We start from the raw sequence: 24,346 nt of genomic DNA on the forward strand, positions 1-24,346 counted from the left end.
AAGCGATAATGCTTCAATCAAAATTCCTTATATTGCGAAGTTCTTTTTCTCCTTTTCGCTTAAAAATCCCGATAGATGGAATAATTTCAACATATGACCAAGACACAGTGAGATCAATAAACATTTCCGCGAATAGCAGAATTGCTCATGTAGTATACAAGTTATTTCTAAGATGATATATAAGAAATTTGTAAGATTTAAAAAAAATTTAAAGCTAAAAGAGGTCCTAAGTATTCAGTTGCATATATAAGAAATAATTTGGGACGTATCTACAATATAATGAATAATACCGAGTACAAAGCCTTGTATTATTAGATTAAGCCAATAAATTTGATGACATTATTTTAGAAACATCTTATACAATTTCTTGCTAAAGATGTGAAAAATGATGACCTCTGTATATTGTTCTTATCGAATAGATTGCGTTAGCAGAGCAATCGAAAACACGAAAGACGTATGTAAATCTCAGTCTTATTCAGATCGCATTTTATTCAACATGACGCGATTTCTGATCGGTACGATTTTATTCGCATCTCTCGTAGTTGCTGGCACCTGGGCAGTCGACGGCGTCAAAGGTGGCCATCGTCCTCGCTATCCAACGAGCGCTAATCAGTACGGTGGGAACAACAATAATGTGCTTTGCTACAAAACAGTACCGTAAGTGAAACATTTGTAACTCTTTTCGAGAACGAAGATCTTTGATTTTCTATTCTTTCCTTAATATTTCACTCGTAAACCATGTAATGCATATTTTTATATTGAATATATCTTTCAAATAAACATTATGATACTATGTGTCTATGTAAGTATATCGTATAATGTGATTTAAAAAATCTAAGAATACAACTCTTTCGAAATTTTATAAGATACTGAATAAATGTTAATCAAAAAAAAATAAAGTAGAATGTTTGCCAATAAAATATTCGCAAAAAATACGAATCGAGATCAAGGTTGCATGATGCGTACTCCTTCGCGCATTTCTCATTTACTTATCGAGAGAATGTTAGGCGATCTCTGACCGCGAGAATATTTATATTATATGCGTTCCAAAAACACTATTCATGTTTAGATACAATCATGCATTGGCTTATAATACTACTAGCGGAGTACCTTACAATACAATCCCTTTGCCACAGGACAATCAGGATTATGTGAGTATTTTCGTTTTCATTTGTGATGTTCGTACTAAAACTGAAACTGAAGAAAGAACTTCTTTGTTCTTTTCTGTAAAATCAGGCTCATAGTCATGGATTCATAACGATCTTGGACTGCTGCGAGGGTTACAAGCGTAACATTACGAATGGCAACTGCGATTTTCATTGCGAGCAAGGTTGTTTCGGTGGCGAATGCACAGGGCCAAATCAATGCACTTGCAAATCCGGCTGGTTTCCTGAAAATGGAGTCTGTATGCCTGTTTGTCTGCAGCCATGTCAAAAAGATGCTTATTGTTTTTCGCCGAACGTTTGCGCGTGTAAATTGGGATATGACGAAGTGAATGGTGAATGCAGGCCGATCTGTCCCGGTGGTTGCAGAAACGGTGACTGCATCGCACCACGCGTTTGCAGATGCAAGTCTGGTTACGTATTAAACAATCTTCAGGAATGTGTTCCTGTCTGCGAGGGTGGCTGTCCCCATGGCGAATGTACCGCACCCGGTATTTGTACTTGTTATGAAGGGTAAGCTTTCTTATGGCTTTTTTCTTATAATTTTTATCTAGATTCTTACTACAAGCCCATGCCTAACCTCTTTTTAGGTATACGAATCCACCGAATGAACGAGAATCTTGCATTCCTTATTGCCAGAATAACTGCAACGGTGGTCAATGTATCTCACCCGGTATTTGCAACTGCATCCAAGGTTACGTACGTAACTCAAATGGTGGATGTTCGCCAGATCCCGTGTCGAATCAATGTAGATACGGTTGCGGTGACCACGGCATTTGTATTGGTTACAATCGTTGTCAATGCGAACCAGGATTTAAATCAGAACCAGACACGGGTCGATGTCTACTGGATAAACGATCAGATCAACCACCCTATGGAAAACCGGATCAACCACTTTATGGACAACCAGTTGGTCAACCAACCTATGGACAACCGGTTAATCAATCACCACACGGACGACCGGTCGGTCAACCAACCGGTAACCAATACGAGCCTATTTGCGATTTACCTTGTCTGAATGGCGAATGCACTGGTTTCAATCAGTGCACCTGCAGACACGGTTACACATTCGAACAGAATGATCTGACGCGAACAAGATGCGTGCCCGTTTGCATTGGTGGTTGCTCCAACGGAGTCTGCACGTCACCAAATCATTGTATCTGCAATCCCGGCTACAAAAAAGATCTCGGTGTCAAAGGCAGACAAAGATGTATACCGAGTTATTAGGCTCCTTTGCCTGAAGTAGGAAGGAAGAAATGAACAGAAAATTATTCAAAGTTAAATTAATTAAATTAAATAGTTTCTTTCCTTTTATTATATCTAAAAAATTAGAAATATTATTTACAAAGTGGTCAATTCAAATCGTATCGAAGGAAATCTATCGATTATTTCTCATACATGTGCATACGCATCCTACACCGTTCCAAAATCCTCCAAGGAACCTTTACCTAGCAGCCAGTAGGTATCGGAAACGCTATTAATTTAAAATTAAGCTTAGCTTACGAAATTATGACGTTGCTATTATCCAAACAATTCTACCGAACAGAGTCGAGTCAGCTTGGAGAGATTATTATCAAGAATATAATATTCTAACTAATGAATCTTATACCCTCTGGTCAATGCAAAAGATCTTATCGATCGTAATCCCATCTCCGTTTTTACAATTGTGATTTGTATATGTAATTTTCCAAATGTGTATGCGTGACATCGATCGTAATCTCATTTTAAATTTCTATTCGGTTTAAAAAAGAGGTTATGATGTATTCAAGGATCTTTGGAATAGTTTAAAATAACCGTGATAACAACTGACATGTAACATCCTGCTTGTTACCGATAGTAGGAGATATGATGCCTGATGAGTAGAGGAAAAGTCACAACGTGTCACTCTCCAATAGTCTTTTGTACGATACACAATAAAATCATAAAAACAAATAACAAGTCAATATTATATTAAATAAGAAAAAGATCAAAATATACCATGAATTCGTTATTTTTCTTCCTTCTTTGTATATTCATCATGGAAATCGAATATTCTGTAGAAAATTCTGAACTTAACAATCAAGGATACTGCACTAAACTCGTCAGGTAAAACAAACTTTTATTGCCAGATTTCATCGGGGATAACGTCGCATCGGTCATATTTCCATTGCAGTTATAGAAAATCGGAAAGTGTTCCATACCGGGAAAGTTATCGAGAAAAAAATTGGGGAATCTTTTATAGAATAAAGTATCGATGGAACTATAGAACTGAGGTAAGAGAACTCTCATTAATGTTTTCTAGATGATCGGATGATCATGAAATAAATAAATTACCATTTCTCAGTATTACTGGGCATGGAAAACAGAAAAAATATGCTGTGACATGTACAAGCAACAGAACGAGAAATGCGTACCCATATGCTTCCATGATTGTGGTCACGGTGATTGCGTGAGACCTAACATTTGCTCCTGTCACGAGGGATACCAATTAATAAACTCTCACAACCCAGTTTGCGTGGCCGTTTGCAAACATCCCTGCGTGCATGGTCATTGTACGGCACCCGACGTTTGTACATGCAATCCTGGTTATCGGATGAAGTCAGACAAATTTACTTGCGAACCTATTTGCAATCCAAACTGTGATTTGAAAACTGCATACTGTTCGGAGCCAGATGTCTGTACATGTCGCGAAGGATACCAAAATAAAAAAAAAATCGGTTACACGATCTGCGTGCCTATATGTAGCATACCGTGCGTAAATGGTAACTGCACGGCACCTGATACCTGCACTTGCAATCAGGGATACTCTATAGATCTTTACGATAAGTTCACATGCAAACCAGTATGCGACAACTGCGTAGATGGCATTTGCACCGCACCAGGAATTTGTACCTGCAATCAAGGTTATTCTTTGAATGAGAAAGGCTATTGCAAGCCAATCTGTAGTAAGTCTTGTCATATGGGTATCTGTATCGCACCTGAAACTTGCATGTGCCATGAGGGTTATGGCTTTCTTAACGATTCGATGAACGTGTGCGAGCCGATCTGTCCAAAGGCATGTATTAATGGCTTTTGCAAACATCCTAACGTTTGTGAATGTCATGAAGGATTTCAAGTGACAGGCGATGAGACAAGTTTGCACATTTGTATACCTCATTGTAATAGTCCATGCGAACCAAATGGAGAATGTACCGCACCTAATACTTGCACCTGCCATGCGGGATATTCGCTCGCCGATAACACCGTAAGACAAACTACTATACCGATAAATGGTTACCGATGGAAAAATATTTTTATCTATTATCTTCTTCTCTTTTCTTAGGAAGCTATTTACTTTGATGAAGAATCGATATGCAAACCTATCTGTGAAAATGTATGTGTTAATGGATTTTGTACGGCACCAAATTACTGTAATTGCTCGTTAGGATATGAACATTCCGACATAAACAACATTTGCATACCAGTCTGTAATCCCACTTGTTCATTACATAGCTATTGCAAGGCACCTAACGAATGTATCTGCAATGATGGATACAAGTTAACGATAGATAATATAGAGAATAATAATCTAACTTACACTTGTGAGCCGATTTGTAATGAAGAATGTATTAACGGATTTTGCAGTACTCCAGATGAATGCAGTTGCAATATAGGCTACGAAAAATTGAACTCTATCGAGTCCAATATTTGTAAACCAATCTGCGAACCTTCTTGTTGGTCGCATAGTAGCTGCACGGCACCTAACGTATGCACTTGCGATGAAAATTATGTTTTAACAACAAACAAAAAGAATTCGTCTAAGTGCGAACCGAACTGTCAGCCTGCTTGCCCTCCTAACAGCATTTGTGAAATCCCAGGACGATGTCTTTGCAAAGAAGGTTATCATCCATACTATGATAACAATTCTATGAATTGCGAGCCGATCTGCGAATTCGACTGTAAAAATGGTATCTGCTCTTCGCCTAACACCTGTAGCTGTGAAATAGGCTACATTAACAACAAAAACGGCTCATGCGTGGCCTATTGCTCAGTTGATTGCGGTAATGGAACCTGTACAGAACCAGAAGTTTGCAGTTGTGATGAAGGCTACGTATTAACGGAGGAAAGTATAACTTGCGAACCATATTGCAAAAATAATTGTACTAATGGCAATTGCGTGGCGCCGAACGATTGTCATTGTTACGACGGTTTTATAAAGAACGGCAATGATAGCGATTCAATATGTGTTAACGCCTGCAAAAATGCTTGTAACAAGAATGGCATTTGTCTTGATGAGCAAGGTAACTGCGATTGCTTTTTCGGATGGAATGGAACCGCCTGCGAAGAGCCGACTTTTTGTATAGTCGACATTTTAGAGGAATACAAAGCATATAAAACGTGAGTACTGTCTTTGTCTTTTCCTTTTATTCCAAGGTTTACTTCAAGCTTGAATAGAATAAAATGTACAACATATCTACTGAGCTTTTATCTTTAAACGTATTTTGTAATGAAACATTAAAGTTTAATCTCAACTCAAGACTTACAAATTATATTTTTTTTATCACTTCTCTATAGGTTATCAATCATAAAAGAACAAAATTATCCAAAGATATTAATGAGTGAAACCTACCCAACCTGTCAGCAATGCTTGAACGAAGTCAATAATCAGACAATTTGTTTCGAATTTCAATACAATATCTTCAGGAAACAAAATTACTCAGCCGTATGTCTCGTCAACGCAGGTATATGACAAAAAATTAAATTGGTTTAATGAGCCAAAAGGAATTTTAAATGTCACACATTTCTTCTATTTTCAAGATTCAATGTGTTACATAACGCACAGTCCCATAAGAGAAGTTATAAAAGTTAGCGTCGCCGTTGGGGGAGTAGCCATTTTAATTATAATCACTTCGATTGGTATTGCTTGTTATAAATTTAAAAAGCAAAAGAATAAGTAAATAATTTTTTTATTTTAAGAAATATGAAATAGTAAATTTAATTAGTAAAATTAATATTTAAACTGAATAATTTGTACAGAGTACTTATATCAATTTATTAATACATATTCTTATTACAGATAAGTCGTCCTAGATTTAAAATATCAAAGAATATGTTTTCCAAAGATAACACTAACCTTTAATAATAGTGCCATCAAAGATGCATTGAAATAGAAGGAGAGAAAAAATAGAAATTCTTTCGTGAATTTACGCAAGATATATTGTTCGCATAATTGTGTCATTTTTATATGAATGTTATACCTGAAATTATAAAATCATTAAAATAAATAAATAAGCTATGTTAAATGATAATGGATCGTACATCATGCAATACATTTTTATTATATACATAAACGAAATTAAAGTAAACACTTAACAGTATAAAAACATTAAAAATTTCATCAAATAATGAAAAAGAATAATATAAAGAATAAAACCCAAGATAGTCTGCTTCCGGTGATTTATTTTCTACTATATGAAGAATTTCCGAGAAACGATAATTGAAAGCATCCTGTCGCATTTGGATAACACTGAATGATTTCACAAAGAAACGAAGCAAGATAAAATGAACGATATTTAAAGTCAGGAAAATATTCTCTGGCTACCAGACAAACATTGTTTCACTATAATACCAAGTATATCTTTCATTAACATGAGATTTAATATCGCATCCTTATATATCATCGTTTATTTGATGGTCGACCTGCCCAAAATATCGACTCTATTTCCTTGGAAAGACATGAACGACCAGTCAATTTGTTCGGAAATCATAACGTAAGTAAGACGTGCATAGATCTTTATCAACCTTAGATGATTGCATCGATGAACAACCAGTGCCCAGTGAGTGATTCTTTTGAAAGAAATATCATTAACCTATTTAATCATCTTTAGTTTGAGCTTAATTTCTAAATCAAATTTGATCGATTTTAACGATAGAAAGATGCAATTCCATAACGTTCCTTATTATGAGACATACTGGCACCGTGTACTGGGAATTTACAAACAAGAAAGACATCGCATTAATTATAAAATTGAAGTGAGTATCGTGTCGTGTTCGTATGAATCAATTCTCATAAAATTACACCAATCAGCATGGTGATTGATTTGTCGTTTCCAGTATTATCCGACATATCACACAAAAGAAAAATGCTGCAAGGGATACAAAGAGATATCAAATAAATGCGTTCCGGATTGCTTTCCAGACTGTAAGAACGGATTATGTGAAGCTCCAAACGTATGCGAGTGTTTTCCAGGATACTCCATATCGACAGAGCAGAAACATATTTGTAAACCAATTTGTTCGAATGGTTGTTGGAATGGAGAATGCGTTCAACCCGAAGTTTGTGTTTGCCCTCCGGATTACTTCATAGATTCTGATGGCTACACTTGTCGTCCCAATTGCGAAGACAAGTGCGATCCTAATAACAGTTATTGCTCTGAACCGAATACTTGTGCTTGTCATGTTGGATATAAGAAATCAAACGAATCAGAAATGTGCGATCCAATTTGTGAGCGTGAATGTATCAACGGCAAATGCATCGAACCGAACATCTGCAGCTGCTACGACGATTACGAACTCGATGTCAACGATTCATTCAATTGTATTCCAAAATGCGAACACAATTGTCTCTTCGGAACATGTACAGCTCCCAACGTTTGCACATGCAACATCGGATATGAGCCAATCAACGAAAGTAACTGCAAGCCAATCTGCAGTCAATCGTGTGTAATGGGTGTTTGTATAGCACCTGACATCTGCAGTTGCGTTGTTGGCTACAAATTTTCGAACGTTTCCGTGCATGTCTGTGAACCACATTGCGATCCTGAATGTCTCAATGGAACTTGCATTGCTCCGAACATTTGCAAATGCAACGAAGGATTCATCTTCGATGAAGACGATGAAACAAAGACAATCTGTAAACCCTTTTGCACCTCTCCTTGTGGTTTTAATGCTGAATGCACCGCACCTGATAGCTGCACTTGTCATGAAGGATATCGTTTCGTTGGGAAAAATGATACAACGAACAACATTAATGCGGTAGAATATCTTATTCGGGAAAATTTAAGAAAATAAATAGTTTTTTATCATAGACCATAACAAAATAAATCTAACCATCTCGATCTTCACGACAGGTATCGAATAACAAAAATGGCACTACTTGCGTTCCGATATGTAAGAAAGATTGCGTGAAGGGCAAATGTACCCTTCCTGATGTTTGCATCTGTGAAGAAGGATATGATAAAATTTGGGTACAAGTGATACCAGACAACGTACATAATTATCCTTGTACATCAATTTGTAAAAAAGTCTGTGATCTGAATGGCAATTGCAACGCATCTGATAATTGTATATGCAACAATACGTATCATAACACGAATATACAAGGTAAATACATTTGTCAACTTTTTTGCGATATAAACTGTGAGCATGGTACGTGTGAGACTCCAAATGTTTGCACCTGCGACGAGGGATATAAAAAAAACGAGGAGAGTCGATGTGTCGATGCGATTTGCCATTCTTCTTGTATCAATGGCACTTGCACCAAACCAAACGTTTGTACTTGTTACGAGGGCTTCCTTCTACGAAACGAAACGCTTTGCGAGCCACTTTGCGAAAATTCTTGTCCAAATGGAACACGCATTGCACCGAATACTTGTCGATGTAACGAAGGTTATTTCGAAATAAAAAACAACAATATTTCCGCTTGTACCTTGATGTGTTCTCAAAACTGCAGTGAACATGGTACTTGCTTCGATGGACAAAACTCTTGCTCTTGTTTTTTTGGATGGATCGGTATAAATTGTGACGTAGCCAGCCTCTGCGTTTACGAAACAACTCTCAACTCGACTCTCCTCTCTTCGTAAGTATCACAAGAACATGCATTTTTTTAAATACAATAAACCTTTTTTATATTCCTTATAAAAAGAACAGAAAATATTTGTCCTAAGACAAATATTAAGTTTTAATCGTTTAATTGCTACGAATTATCGAACATTTCTTTAAAACGCCACTAAAAAGAATTTGTTAATGAAAATTAATAGAATATTATGAAAGAATAAAACAGTATTTTGTCCAATATATTTTATAAACGATAATATAAATATGTTATATCGATAATGCAAACCGTTTAATAGGCTTACAATCATAAATGAGACGAACAGCACATTGACGAAAAGCTACGATAACGCGGCACTTTGTTATCAATGTTCCAACTCCCTTGACAATGCGACATTGTGTTTCGTCGTACATTCGAATGAATCACTTACAATACCAACAGTTGCTTGTTTCCTTAGTATAGGTACGGTGCCTACAGCTAGCAATTAGCAATTTGTATTACAACACAAAGTGAAAATACAAAACTAATCGAGTTATCTTGCGTTTCCAGAGTTGCCATGCTACAGGAGACCACATAATAATACACTAAAAAGCTCTTTTGGTATAACGGAATTGCTCATAGCAATCACAATAGCGATCACACTAGCTGCAGCTATAGGTGGATATGTTATTCGCAAATGTCGAAAACAACCAACGAATTTATGTAATTCTAAAAATTTTAATATTTATTTTAATATTTAATAATTAGCTCTTTTTATATAATGAAATTCTATTTTCTTTAGTACCGAACGAGCAAACTAATTCATTGATATATGATAATGATACTCTGATAATTAGAGACGAAGATTATCTAATCGAACAATGGCATGTGTAAGAAATTAGAAGTCTTCTCGGGCATCAACAAAAATCCTATATCAACATAACTGAAAATATTATGGTAATTTTATAGATTGTTTATTACACGTATGTACACATATACATATCTATATGTATAAACCTATAAATATACATTATATATGTTATTATTATGTTTACAATCTACAATTCGGAAATTTAGAAAATTATGAAACTTTGAACAATATATAGAACATATATAGATATCCATTATTCAATTTTTTATACTGTTCAAATCCATTCCAAGGAAATAAAATAGACACTTGAAAATTCGATGATTTTTTCATTTTATATTGTAACTAGCAAACTGTAAGAGATAGAAAAAATTTTAAGACAGAAGTTATTTTTTTTAATTTGGACTATTATTTGATAAAAGATATATCAATTATTTATATGGTTAGAAAAAAATTAATATATTAATAATTTTTTCTAAAATTCATTGTTTTACATAGAATCTTAATCAATTGTTTAAATAATTATGGAACAAAATAATATTTTTTTTAATATAAATACAAAAATTATTATGCTATTTTATAATTATTTAAACTACTGATTAAGATATCTTTTACAACATTTACAACAAATTATTAATATCTTTATTTATAACTTTTTTCTAATTATATAAATAATTGATAAATCTTTTTTAGAATGATAGTTCTTATTAGAAGAAGTAACTTTTATTTCAAAATTTATTTTCTATTTCTTATAGTTTGCTAATTGCAACATAAAATCGAAAAATAGCCGAATTTCTAAGGATGAAGTTTAGAGTGAACTTGTATAATAAAAAGAAATTGGGTTATATATATACATATATATTACATATCCCTAAAGCTCTATAATTTTCTAAATTTCCGGGTTGGAGATCCTCCCTTATTAGCTACAATATTAAAACGATCAAATAATTTTCCATTATTTCTATATATTTCATATTCGCACGTTACGCCGTAGATCGTAAAAAGAAACGATCAAGAAAGAGAAAAATCATTGCTCGTGTACTTTTTTATCTTTCAATGCGACGAATTTATTCTAGTTCAATAATGTCTCTTCCAGAAACAATGGTCAGTATCGGCGTTTAGAACACAGAACGTTTATTCGTCGAAATCGTCACTTTTTCAATAGAATTTAAATATGGTATAATTTTATACAATAATAATTAGCCGACATTTTAACTTATTAAAATTTTCTATAGCCTAGTGAAAGAGAGAAAGTCGTAACTTATGTTAATGGAGAAAATTTATAGTTAACGATTGGAGCTATAATCATTTATAAGAAAGCACTCGATAAGCTTGCAAAATAAGTGAAGATAGAGAAAACAATTCAATAACATGTCCTACATGAATTTTTATTGGATTATACAATATTTTTCTCTGAATTTAAGTGTATATGCAAATTCGAAAAAATGATCAGTACAAGACTATAAATGCATGGCTGCAACTACGAGTTTTACACATGCAATACTAAAGACATAAAAATTAGTTACGCATATAAAGAATATCGCAGAAAACTATATTTGTGAAAACCCGCATCAATATACTTTCTCCGAGACCTCTGATCGATCATTTATCGTCTGTCATCTCCATCCGAAGAGTGCTGAATATTATAAGTAAACGAGTAAGCGAGCGAACAAACAAGCCTTCCTGATCGCAATGCGAAGCAACAAAGAGCATCGAGCAGATCGCGCAGCTGCAGGCAACGGTCGGTGGTCGGCGGGTGACGGACGGTGAGCGGCGTTAAACGGGAGCCAAGGGCCGTGTCGGTGGGGTTGCAATGCGGGAGAAGACGCAACTAGCAGTTTCGAGCGGTTTCTCTTCGATCAGAGTGTACTCGCTGCTGGAGCAGCGTGGTAACGTCTGCGTTCAGATCGCGTTTTATTCCCGAAAAACAATAAAACTGCACCTACGTTTAGGAAAAGTTACTCCGACGACGCAACGTGACGACGGAAGGAAGGATAAGAGTACAAAAAAAATCGAAAAAGAAGAAGATAAAAAGGAAGAAGAAGAAAAAGAAGGCATAAAGTGAGTCGGGAGAAAGGAGGAGAAGGAGGAGCAGGGAGGAGCTCGCGCACTCCCTCAGCCGACGACATAAGGTGCCGGTCTCGGGATAGAGGGCGAGGGTGGCTCGTAGCAGAAGCAAGAAGAGGAAGAGGAAGAGGAAGAAGTGGGGGAGGGGACGGGCGAAGGGAAAGGATGTCGATGCGCCAGCGGTGCTCGGTTTCGGGGGTTGACTCGCGCCGCGGGGGCGATGAGCGCATTTCCCTCCGCCCTGAGATTTCCAACCCGCTTCTCCTGTCGTTCCTGGCTCCTGTTCGGCTGCAGCATCGTCTTCCTGATCTCGAATCTAATCACCACCACTATTGCCGATCGTTCTTCCTCGGGGAATCGTCCTCGAATCTCTCGACGGCAGGTGGGAGGTGATGACGTGCACGAATCATCGAGCTACCTCGACGACCACGTCGCCGTCTACGACGACGGCGAGATACTCGACGACCTGGACGACTACTTTGAGGCGAATATTACTGCAGGTGAGTAATCACCTACGCCTTTCCCATTTATTTACCCTTAAATTCATCTAAAATTTTTCTCAATTTTCTCTTAACCTTTTTACTGTAATCCTAAAGTATTGAAAACTGCTTTCAGTGTTCTTTCCTTTCTTCCTTTCTTCATCCGTTTCTTTCATTCTTTCCGCCTCGAGCTGGAATCAATTATGTTCCAGGTGAGCTGTTCTTATCAGCAAAGGTCATTCCTTTCCTCGATCCCGAGTCTTCAGTCTTTTCCTCTTTTATCATTATTTTCGATACGCCCATCGGTTGAAGTGACAAAGTAGCACACTCAACTACCATCAACGATGACCTCGATAAGTTATAGGAAAAGAATAACTTTCTACAAAGGTCCTTTTTAAAAATTTGACAACAAACGGAAATAATCTCTGATGTCTTCCATGTTATTAGCTTTTGCTACATGTATTCACGTTCAGAAAAAATAACGTCAGAAAAAAATGTAAAATGAAAGAAAATGAAATCTTTTGCTTCATAGGAAACATAAAGATATTCTTCGATGACAATCCTACCTGAACGATTATAGATTTTGGACTTATAAATAAAATTTTACGATCGTACCTTTTCATAGTTAAAAAATAAACAAGTGTAACATATAAAGCATTGGAAAATCGATAGGATCTTCGATCTTTGATTTTTTATTTTATTTTACAGACGATTAGTTCTCAAAGACGTGACTAAAGGCACATTATGTCATCCTATCTTCCATTAACAACGATGAAATCTAACATCGATCGTTTATTTGCCTTGAAATTTTAATTAAAAGTACGACAAACCGAAACGATAGAAGGCTATCGGTATCCTTACGATCAATAAAGTCCCCTCCTATCTCTTAAACTTTATTTCATTTCTACAGGAACAAAAAAGATTGAGCGAATGATGTACCTGAAGGTATATCTTCATTGCCTTTTTTGCGCCTGCTCTATAAAAATCGTGCTACTTTTCTCGAGAACATTCATTCGATAAACATTCATTCTCTACCCAATTCGCGAGGCAATGTTTTACGAATTTGAAGCTAAGCCACTTCAAATAATCCCCCAATCATGTTCTCGACTCACGCAAACGACTCACATAAACTGTTTCTCTTTCGTGAATGTTTCATCGACTTCTTTCTACAAATTTAATTAGTAAATCATATGTTATTAAGCGATATTTCATATGTTAAAATATGATTAATATTTTCAACAGTTTAATAAGACTATTAAAAATGTTTTAAAAATTTACGGAAAATTTATCAGATTTATCAAATGAATTTTATTTAGAATCATAATGAAAACGAATGCAAAGTTATATAATACTCCGATAATTGAAGCGGAGTCGAAAAAAGTAACGACGTTGCAGTGCGCAGTTTGCACATGGATTTGCGCTTGCGTTAGTTTCAGTACCAAGAAAGGAATGCTCTTCTTGATTTTCGCGCCAAGCACGCCACCGGTATTGATTTTAATAGATGCTGCAAGCGCTCAAGCTCCACATGTAGAAGCGTGTGAAGGATCACAATTGCCTTTAATTCGACGCGTTTATAGTTTTAAATATTGTATTTCCACTATTTTCTAAAAAAGAGAGAATTAAAGAGGCTAAAAAGAACGACTCCACATATTCTTTTCTTTCGACATTACACTCGAAATATGTTACGATTAGAAAGACGCAAATTGTTCAACTGTATAAAATGACATGTTTACAAATTACAAAAATGTTCATTTAGTATTTAGACTTTAAGATTCTCATCAATTTATCGAGCGTCCCAGTTAAAGAACTTTTCGATAGAGTAAATTAATTTGGTAGAAATTTTTCGATAGAGAAAATAAATTGATGATAATTCATGAAATATTAATAATCCATTGCGTCACAGAAGTAAGGATTTGGTCAAGAACCTTTAATTACGAACGAATGCATCCTATTAACATAATATTATTCTGTGGAAGCGTGCCAATAAAGTTATCCGTTGTTACGCAGACTACAACGACTAATATACGTAATAACAATATATAGTTGTACGGGATATGGCAAAACGAATGTAAGTGAGCTGGCAAAATGCCCGCTCAAAGATATAAACAAATCTCGCAATATGCTTTAATAACTCTCCGATTTATGTCCAATTACAATCGGAGAAAGAGCAACGAAATTCCTCGGTGTATTCCCTCGATTAGGTTATATCGTTACTGACAAGCTAGTAAAATTTAAGAACGAAAATTTTGAATGACCGCTGGGCAAGTTCCATATTGGTCGGTTTATACACGGACTTATTCTACTGGTCGTTTAATCGTTTAGAATATGTGCACACTAGCTTACGGTCCTTGGCAAATGGCAAAGTTCAGCAAAGACTGTGCAATATACATATGCGCATACGTACATAGACACGCTGACACCAAAACCGAAATGCAGGAATATCTCGGTTTACCACAGAAAGAGATGGGACTGCCAAGGAATTCATTATCGAACGCTCCAATTATCCTTCTGTTAATTTACAACTTGCAGACGACTCGATGCTATGCTTCTCTTCTGCATCCTCAACCTATCTTCCTTGATAATTTTCAAAATTAAATTCCAGATCAATAACTCTCCTATGTACAAAGATTAATATCTGTCGTTTCTGTATCTTTTACAGAGAAGGGCCAGTATCTGGGCTCGCCGTGCGAACTTACGTGCAATCCGGAACTGCAGCACGTGATCTGTGATTCCATCACTGGCTTGTGCGAGTGTGAAAAATTCTACCCCGTTCGTCTTGGGCCTAGCAAAGGATGTGCCAAACGTACGCGATGAATTCCACAATTTCGTTACCTCTCCAAACTCCTTCTTCGAACGCTTAGCTTTTTTAACATTAAGTATAGCTATAAATTATTATAGCTTCACTTAAATAAAAAACATTAATAAGAAATTCACCTTCTTTCAGCGAAAAGACTCGGAGAGCAGTGTTTTTACCGTGCGACTTGCATTTTTACGGATCAACACTCGACATGCACACAGGTGCAGCACAATGCGGTATGCGACTGCGAGGAAGGCTATCACAGAGTCACCTTGTCCAGACCAACAAAGAAGGTCTTCTGCGCCAAAGGTAAGCAGTGCCAACTTGCTGTCTGATCCTTTAAATGAAAAACACAAAATTTCGTAGCCTCTTAAAAAGTCGTGTCTACGATCGAACGTCTTAAAATTACATTTACTCTTCGACGACGTTTATCAGAAAAAAAACATTAAAGATCTCTCATAAATCTTTCATCATTTGACAGATCTCGTGCTGATAACTACAGATATACCGACTCTACTCTGCATAGCATCTGGCATAGCTGTTTTCACGGGCATGATATGTTTTGTCCTGAAACTATTCAGCCGTGCGAGATACTCAAGACCACGCCATTATGCTAACGCGAATCATGCACCACCTATGCTATTCTCTAGTGATACAGGTAAGTTAGATAAAATATATCGCGAAGAAAAACATCGATCTGCCTTCGCTTGCCTGAAAATCGCATGCCATTTCATATAGCTATATCGTACATGCACCACTGTCATCGTCATCGTCATCATCATTGTTCGTTATCGTAGTCTAATAAGAGATTTCCTTAACATCATTTCAAAACTCAGAACGATGAGTTTTATTTATAATCGATCATTAACTGAATATTATTTGCATGCACCAATTTCGTATCACGAGTATACTTACATATTCCATTAAAGCATCCATCTTATAGCCTATAAGAAATCAATAAAAGCGAACTATATCGTATCACAAGCATGGTTGCCGTACCGAAGTTCATCTATTCTCGTCTCACCTCATTACCTACATTGGATATCGAGCCAGAACGTATGCGTGACTATGAAACGCTAAATTAGGGACTCTCAAAAGGACAAAAACGTAAAAACTTTCAAGAAGAAAAAATAGAAAATCTATTTTCTTTATTCATACTTTCTCAAGAAACGTAAAAAAAAATACGCAATCATCTTGAACTCGTCATGTTCATCGCAAAACAAAAGGAAATACAAAAAAGGAAGGTGGACAAAGTATTAGAGTTTCTCTCTCTTTCTCAACGGTCCTTAGGTATACCTCTGACGCTGCACGGTGGCCGGCCATCTTCGCGTTCGAGCCAGAGAAGCGGAGGCGGCGGATCGCTAAGCTGCGCGTTCACCAGGAGGCCTAGCAGCGGTGGTAGTCGCGGTCCGCTGGTACCGACATCGAGAGCAGGTGCGGCACGAGCCGCCGCCATCTTGCTTATATCGTGTCACCTGCAGGCGACCAAAGGCGGAAACAAGCACCGACGTACCCTTAGTGACGTAGCTGAGGGATCGTCCGACGGCCTCGGTAGACGATCACACACTCTCTCTCTCTCTCTCTCTCTCTTTCTCTCTCTCTTTCTCTCTCTCTTTCTCTCTCTCTCTCTCTTTCTCTCTCTCTCTCTCTTTCTCTCTCTCTCTCTCTCTCTCTCTCTCTCTCTCTCTCTCTCTGTCTTTTAACGTGACTCGCTTCATGAAACCGACAACGAAGATGACGCCGTTTTTACAATGGCGTTGAAAAAATCTTCGCATCTCAACGAGATTTCTCCTTCTATATCGTTTCTTTATGTATACGTGTGTGTCGTAGAAAAATCGCTGCTTATCTAGGCAGTTACATTTCCGACTCTCCTCAAGTTCTGGTCAGCCAAAAGTCAATCACATGATTTAGATCTTCTAATTTATAAAACTCAACGATCGACCTGTGATCGTTCGCATAGATTTCTTAATCTTCATTTTTTTTTATTTCTCCAAATTATTTTAAGAAAATCATGATGAATATTCCTTTTAACTAAAGCAGAAAATGAATGCGGCTTATTTAATTCCGTTATACGTCTAAAAAGCGACCGATCTTATATTGTATATAATAGAAAGAAAAAAATTTACAGCTTTTTGTCCGTTATTTCCACGACGGACCATCGGTCGCAACGTTCTTCTATCTAAAAAAACAATAAGAAAAAAGATATAAAAAGAACATAAAATAGGAAAAGAAAGAAACATAACCGATCTCTTTCACACAAGCCACACATGATGATCGCTTAAGAAAACTATGATAGGGCTGGAAGTTATCCGGAATATTGCTACGAGAAGACGAATGGATCGCTCTCGATCGTGTTTACACGACAGCAAAATACAGACATATCCATCCACGATAGATAAATAAATAAAAAAGTAATTTATAAAAAAAACACTAAACCTTACACACACGATAAGTAAAGTGTGCGTCACAATGTGTGCTTCGCGAGTGTGTTACGAGATAGCAAGATGGCAGCGGCCGATTTCGTTGCTCGTTAACGAACGAAAGTTTTCTGGTAAGATTTGTAGAGAGACGCGAAATCTTTACGCACTAGCTAGCTCGCTGCACACATAACGCATTTAATATAATTACAAATCGCATGGAACGCTTCGCGGCCAGTTTCTCGGTATAATAAAAAAAATGAAAATTATCGGTCACGAATTCTATATACAATTCAAGCTGTTATTTTTTTTATGTAGATTTAAAATTCGACGTAATTATGATCATTTTACCTATTCGTTTAGTGAATCCAAAAATATTAATATTATTATTAAATTATAATTAAAAATATAATTATTATTATATTATAATTAAAAATATTAATAAATTGAAGGACAAAAGGTTTAACATTTTCACCGAGAAACCGGCGAACAAAGGAGAAGTCATTCACGACTTTGTCTTTTTAGAGTAGTCGGCTTTACGTATGTAGCATTTAACGCATCTTCTGCGTCTCGAACTAGCGAGATTATTATATCAATATATCTTCTTCACAGTCAAAACATGAACCTCACAAAACTGGCTTATAATGTACGACATTTTTTTTCTGCTTGTATTTCTTTTGCATTGCATCGTGTAATGCAGGTGACGCGAAATTTTTCTTTATCCCTCTTTTATATCTCTTTTATATCTTCCTTTTTCTTCCTTTTCTCTGATTTTTTTCTAATTTCTCCATATTATACCAATTTATTTTAAACATTGAAAACGATTTGTAATTGAAGATACAGATATAAAAATACTTTTCTGGTACTCCATTCATATCACATTTCACTATATTTTACGACAAACTATTTCAATAGTATTTCTATTTTTCATCTTCCACTTATTAGTATTCCTCTCGATGTACCATTAAAAATCTGCTTTTCCTATATTTCGATGGACAATGTTTGACGTTCGAAAGTCGGAAACGTCAATGAAATTTTATCGATCGAACATTGAGACTGCTTCGTTATCGTTTCATATACATATGTAGTGCGGAACAAAGTGTTTGACTTTGAAGAAGCTTTATCTCTCTGTCTATTTGTCTTTCTGTTTGTCTCTCTTTCTCCCCCTCTCATTCTTTCCTTCTTTTTCCTTTCTTTCTCTCTCTATCTATCTCGCTATATCTCTTATTATTTTCCGCTATATCTATCAATTAATAATTCCTATACGCCCTTTAGAAATGAAAAAAACAGCAATGATCGAGTGACGTATGCATTTTCAACTTTCATTTTTCACGGATGTTGCGTTCTGCTTTTCAAATACAATTTCCGTGCATATGATTCTCAAGATGTTGTCACGCTTTGATAGAAAAAATGATGGAAAAAAAATTTATTTCCTTTTCTCAAAGCAAAAATGATGTCCATTTGTAAAGAAAAATATTATTTTAGATTGAAACAGTGACGAATTAAGTATTCGAAGATCCTTTTTCGAATATTTTAAATAAACGCTTCTTTTTACGTAAGATCATTAAATGAAAATATATTAATTTAAAAATAGAGAATAGTAATAGAAAACGAGCTAGACATTATTAAGATCACGAAGATTACTTAAATAATTTTGTAAGACTTGAAATTTTACATTAATAGCTACATATAAAATCGATAGTTTCCGCGTAGCACTCAAATATGAAATATAAACGATGTGTGCTTCCGCTTTGGCCTTTTGCCTGTTTGCTCGGTAAAATTCTCCCCGCCACTTGTGCTCCACTTTTCATTCACACGATATCCACACCAACATGTCTCTGCGAACCTGTTCCGTCTATCCAAGTTACTACGCGAAACGATGGTCCGACGGTCCATATATATCGATATGAAAAAATAAATATATGATAATAATTCTCACCATTCTTCGAAAGCTTGTAAAAAGCTTGACTGTACGACAATGATGGCTTACGGGCGATATTTATTTTCGCTTGATTAGTATTCTTACAGAAATATCCTAGATTCACGCATCATATATATATAATTCGTGCCATTAGACAAAAACCGATGCGCTAGAATCCTCTTTTTTCTTCCTTTTTCGGCTGCTAGGAGTCATAGAAGAACTATCTTAGATAAAACAAAGACACAACTTCGAAGTCTTCGATTCTCGAACCAACACTAGATCTTCTTTTTGGCAGGTTCCCGTCGACCTAGCTTAGCATCGGTTCACAGTTCAACGTCCTCGGCTCGTAGTTATAGTGCACGTAGACTGGAAAAAGAACGGAATGAAAAAGAGCAACGACAGGCTCTCCAGGAGTTAAGGTTACAAAAACAACGTGAACAACAGCAGCAACAACAACAACAGCAACAGCAGCAACAACAGCAACAACAAATAGCACCTACACCAAGTCCTAGAACTCCTCATTCTACGGACGAACTTTTACCATCAGTCGAAGAGGGTAAAGAAGTATTTTACAACGAGGTACGTAAATATCTTAGAAACAACTAACAAAGGAAGATCCCCAAAACGAAAATTCAGAAAATTATAGAACTTTGGGGATATGTAAAATATATATAGGTATATATAAACCAATTTTTTTTGCTATACAAATTGACTATAAAGAGGTAAAATTTACCTCTGAAAATCAACTATTTTTCGATTTTATATTGTAACTAGCAAACTATAAGAAATAGAAAAAATTTTTGAAACAAAAGTTACTTCTTTTAATGAGAACTATTTATAAAAGATTTATTAATTATATATTTATATAATAAGAAAAAAGTTTTAAACAAAGATATTAATAATTTTTTGTAAAAGTCATTTATTATGTAATATCTTAATCGGTAATTTCCTTTTAATAGAAATACAAGTTTTGTTGTATCAATGAATGATGTTTTTTGACAATCGAAAAATTCTGGATCCTATTGTATCATACGTATGTACGTGACAAACAGTATTCCTCTAAAACAAAAGTAATGTAATTTATTTCATATACTTTTGTTCCGCACATTACACAGTAGGTAAATATACTAGATGGAAATATAGGGAAAAAAGAGAACTATTTAATATAACTTATCTTTACTAGAACTTTTTACTGTTAACATAATTATTGAATTTTTCTTTTATTTTCTCACGAAGCAGGAATAATGAAATTCAATTTAATGTGCCATTTTTAATAAACAATTCAATTTTTAATAAACAAAGTTTAATAAGCAATTCAAGTTCAGTTAGATAACTTTGAAAACACATATGTAATGTGAATATTATGAGTTATTCTTCATGGTGGTGAAATTCTTCATATAGATATTTCATCTGAGATATAGTATCGTAGAGATATTAATATACTATCTCTTACATAGAGAGAAGCATCATACAAAATAGTCACAGCAACAATGTGTAATGAAAATTGTAACATCAGTCATTACGTGCATATGTACTCGATTAATTTTTAAATGCATTTTCCTCGAAAACGATGCCCCAAAGTAATTTTGTTATTCTTGATTTTTTTCTTATTTTGAACCATAGAATCTTCCTAGCTTGTCTTGTGCCACAGATTACGAGCCAACTGTATAAAAAATCTTACTATTTCAATGTATGTTTCCATGTCATAATAAATTTTAGAAAAACATGCAGTATACATATGATACAATGGGATCCAAAATTTCTTCGATTATCGAGGAATACGATTCATCAATAGAACAAAACTTGTATTTGTATTAAAAAAAAGTAGTGTTGTGTTTCATAATCGTTTAAACTACTGATTAAAATTTTACGCAAAACAATGAATTTTAGAACAATGAAATTATTGAAGTATTTATTTATATCTTTTTTCTAATCATATAAATAATTGATATATCTTTTATCGAATAATAGTCCTAATTAAAAGAAATATCTTCTGTCTTAACATTTTTTTCCGTCTCTTACAGTTTGCTAGTTACAATATAAAATAAAAAAAATAACCAAATTGTCAGGGGTCAATTTTATCCCCGTTAGAGTGAATTTGAACAAAAAGAATTGAATAATATATATCTATATATGTTTTATATATTGCACAAAGTTTCATAATTTTCCGTATTTGCGGATTGAGATATTTCCTTGTAAGTTACAAATAATATTCATTAGTATCCACAACGAATATAAACGATCAAAATGATTAAATAATTAAATCGCAGCAGGTACCGACAACTTCGGAGTCACCAGAGACGATGAAAACAGCGTTATCAACGACGAAAGCAGTGGCCACCAACAGAAAAGTCGACGTTCCATCTGTCGCAATCCCGACAACATCCATCTTCGACACGAACGTAGCGCCGCGCGCCTCCGTAGACATTTTTCAAGTATAGATCGAGATTGTGAGTCTTCGTCATCGTGATTCTTCGAAACGATCGAACGATACATCTTCCGATCTAATTAGAAAATATAATTAATAAAATCGTGACTAATTTAAAAAAAAAACAAAAAAAAAACAAAAAAACAATGTTCGTCGAGCTTCATTTACGAACGCTCGACTTATTAATAATGCTTAACAATAATGCGGAACGGGCGTCGTCATAAAATGGAGTTTCGTACTAAAAATGTATGCCAATAAGGCAACTTCAAGTAACTAGCGTTTTATTCCGAATTAACAAGAAGAAGAAGGTCTTATGAAAGATTAGATCTTTTAAAGGAACGCGATTAGTAATATCTGTCGTTTTTGCATCGGCACCAATCTGTTTTTTTTCTATCTTATTATTACAATATTAATGATATATGATAATTACCATTATCTAAGAAACAGTATTTCGAAGAAAACAACAACAGATTATATATGCATAAAATCTGTGAACGACGTACGTTTTCGTTGTGAGAAAAAAGATTTTTATGGAATCCTTGCGCGATTGATTATTAAGCGATCTCATGTGTTCTTAGATAACCCACACGAAACAAAAGATATAATATAGATATATATATGCCTTTCATATACTACATAATATATATTTATTTATATTGTATCGGTAACATATTTACAATATTTATATGCAGTATATCCATATACATATATATAATATATCGACTTGTTCCGTATGGGTAAATCGTGGTTACATGGGCCATGTAAGTCGTATCAGTTAACGTTTCAGCTCTTCGTCGATAATTAAACGACATATCAAACGAAAAATGGTATTTGATGGACAAACGGTAATGATGAAGAATATATGCAAATTGAATATTATTTTGCGTACTCTTCTAAAATCTTGCGTCAATGGAAAGACGATTGACAAGGCACTTTTCCTCTCTTTCTCGAAAAATCGAGACTAAACTTGTCTTCTAAAATCACTTATCGTTAGATATTTAATTGTTTGAAAACGACTGGATAATGATTCATCACCACATTAGAATAATTAATGCAATATGATTCATTCTGTATAATGAAAAAGGAGGAGTTGATCTATTAGTAAATCTCCCGATCTCATTACTTTATATCGAAACGATTTGAAGTATGAGAATAGTTATTAGAAAATATTTGATAACATTTAGTTCCTTTTATTTTTATACTTTTATTTTATATATTTAGTATTTATCGAGAGACGTAAACGCATCGAGAAGATTGTTTTGATAAAAAAGGATAAAAATGAAGGTCTCTTTTTACATTAGTTTATGTCAACTGACGGTACACCAATTTCTTAATTATCAAGAGTCACGCATTTACTCGCAATTCTATACGATCGTTCTACCAATTTATCATTTCTCTCTATCTCACATTATCTTTTTATTTCTCTCTATCTGTCTTTCTGTCTCTCTCTCTCTCTCTCTCTCTCTCTCTCTCTCTCTCTCTCTCTCTTTCTTTCTCTCTCTTTCTCTCTCTCTCTCGTTTTCTCTTCTACTTTTTTCTTTTTTTATCAAACATATTGCTAATTATTTATTAAAACAAAATATGTTCTCCGATCATTTTTTTATCGTGATCGTCCTTCGTCTCTTCACAACTGCCGTCGTTTCAAATAAATCAGTCTAAGCAGTGTCGGCATGTAAAAAGCGAGTCTACTCGTTCTTCGAATCATTTAATATAAAAGAAAAGAACGACGCGTAGAACCGAGGAAATTATTTTGCGAAAAAGAAACCAATTCGGGGTCGTCGCAAAATGTACATCCACGCGTTCCGTGTTCGAATAATTTCACGCTGCCTTTCCCTATAAGAGTAAACAAAAAAAATAAACGAAAAAACTAAGAAGAGCGATATATATACATACCATTGGAGAGGAATCCCTCGTAAAATCCTTAGACCGCAATTCATACACTTCAATTGCAAAGTCGAATCTTCACATATAATCCATTTAAAAAAACAAAAATACCAAAAAAAAAGGAAAAAGCAAAAAAAGGAAACAGAAGCAACAGCCACACAAAATTATATATATATGCGTCTTTGGCAACGATTGCACTTATAAAAACAAAGATTAAAAAAAAGAAAATGAGAAAAAAACCAAAAAGAAAAAAGCAAAATGTAATATTACCCGATAGATCGTCGTCGATCGAGAGCTGCTAATTATTCATTAATGGAAGAAAAAAGATATTTAAATGACAAAAAGAGAAATAAGAATATATCTCAGTCCGCATATCTCCAAAAGTAATTTAACTCGATTTGCCGCATGATTTGTAAAGGTCGATGTACAACCAACACGTTATCGTTTTATCTCATTTTAAATGTTTACTGTATAATAAAAATTGTAATATAGTCGTTGGGCAAATAAAGCTCGTTTTTTCCAATATGCATACATATACATGCGTGTAACGA

General features: G+C 35.0%; 2 protein-coding genes across 5 annotated transcripts; both read left to right on the forward strand.

The window, feature by feature from the left end:
- Positions 1 to 443: 443 nt before the first annotated feature.
- LOC124425474 lies at positions 444 to 9,867 on the forward strand. The gene is made up of 18 exons (XM_046965882.1): positions 444 to 657; positions 1,070 to 1,151; positions 1,237 to 1,676; positions 1,754 to 2,388; positions 2,513 to 2,621; positions 3,123 to 3,248; positions 3,316 to 3,415; positions 3,487 to 4,386; positions 4,465 to 5,519; positions 5,697 to 5,863; positions 5,940 to 6,073; positions 6,699 to 6,892; positions 7,010 to 7,154; positions 7,236 to 8,156; positions 8,252 to 8,979; positions 9,254 to 9,417; positions 9,505 to 9,657; positions 9,737 to 9,867. The coding sequence occupies exons 1-18, from the start codon at positions 497 to 499 to the stop codon at positions 9,826 to 9,828; spliced, it is 6,306 nt and encodes a 2,101-aa protein (XP_046821838.1). The 5' UTR covers positions 444 to 496; the 3' UTR covers positions 9,829 to 9,867.
- Positions 9,868 to 10,701: 834 nt separating this feature from the next.
- Positions 10,702 to 24,320, forward strand: LOC124425752. Of its 4 annotated transcripts, none has more exons than XM_046966584.1 (7): positions 10,702 to 12,369; positions 15,008 to 15,151; positions 15,293 to 15,454; positions 15,627 to 15,803; positions 16,436 to 16,696; positions 19,779 to 20,062; positions 21,757 to 24,320. In XM_046966584.1, exons 1-7 carry the CDS (start codon positions 12,090 to 12,092, stop codon positions 21,922 to 21,924), a joined length of 1,476 nt encoding a protein of 491 aa, XP_046822540.1. In that variant the 5' UTR covers positions 10,702 to 12,089; the 3' UTR covers positions 21,925 to 24,320. The 4 variants fall into 4 exon arrangements, with proteins under 4 accessions (XP_046822540.1, XP_046822561.1, XP_046822533.1 ...); XM_046966577.1 differs by having other exon boundaries at positions 10,889 to 12,369; positions 21,754 to 24,320; XM_046966593.1 differs by having other exon boundaries at positions 10,892 to 12,369; positions 16,436 to 16,579; positions 21,754 to 24,320.
- The last annotated feature ends 26 nt before the right edge of the window (positions 24,321 to 24,346 follow it).

This window comes from Vespa crabro, chromosome 1 (assembly GCF_910589235.1).
Source record: "Vespa crabro chromosome 1, iyVesCrab1.2, whole genome shotgun sequence".
In the NCBI taxonomy this organism is placed as follows: Eukaryota; Metazoa; Arthropoda; class Insecta; order Hymenoptera; family Vespidae; genus Vespa; species Vespa crabro.

Bases quoted from the DNA above. Each gene is read 5' to 3' on its own strand.
- LOC124425474 (XM_046965882.1), top strand. From the start codon at position 497: ATGACGCGATTTCTGATCGGTACGATTTTATTCGCATCTCTCGTAGTT. The intron at 2,389-2,512 runs AGGCTCCTTTGC...TTATTTACAAAG, and splicing joins AAGATGTATACCGAGTTATT to TGGTCAATTCAAATCGTATC. The intron at 8,157-8,251 runs GTAGAATATCTT...TCTTCACGACAG, and splicing joins CAACGAACAACATTAATGCG to GTATCGAATAACAAAAATGG.
- LOC124425752 (XM_046966577.1), top strand. From the start codon at position 12,090: ATGAGCGCATTTCCCTCCGCCCTGAGATTTCCAACCCGCTTCTCCTGT. The intron at 16,697-19,778 runs GTAGACGATCAC...TCTTTTTGGCAG, and splicing joins GGGATCGTCCGACGGCCTCG to GTTCCCGTCGACCTAGCTTA. The intron at 20,063-21,753 runs GTACGTAAATAT...ATTAAATCGCAG, and splicing joins AAGAAGTATTTTACAACGAG to CAGGTACCGACAACTTCGGA.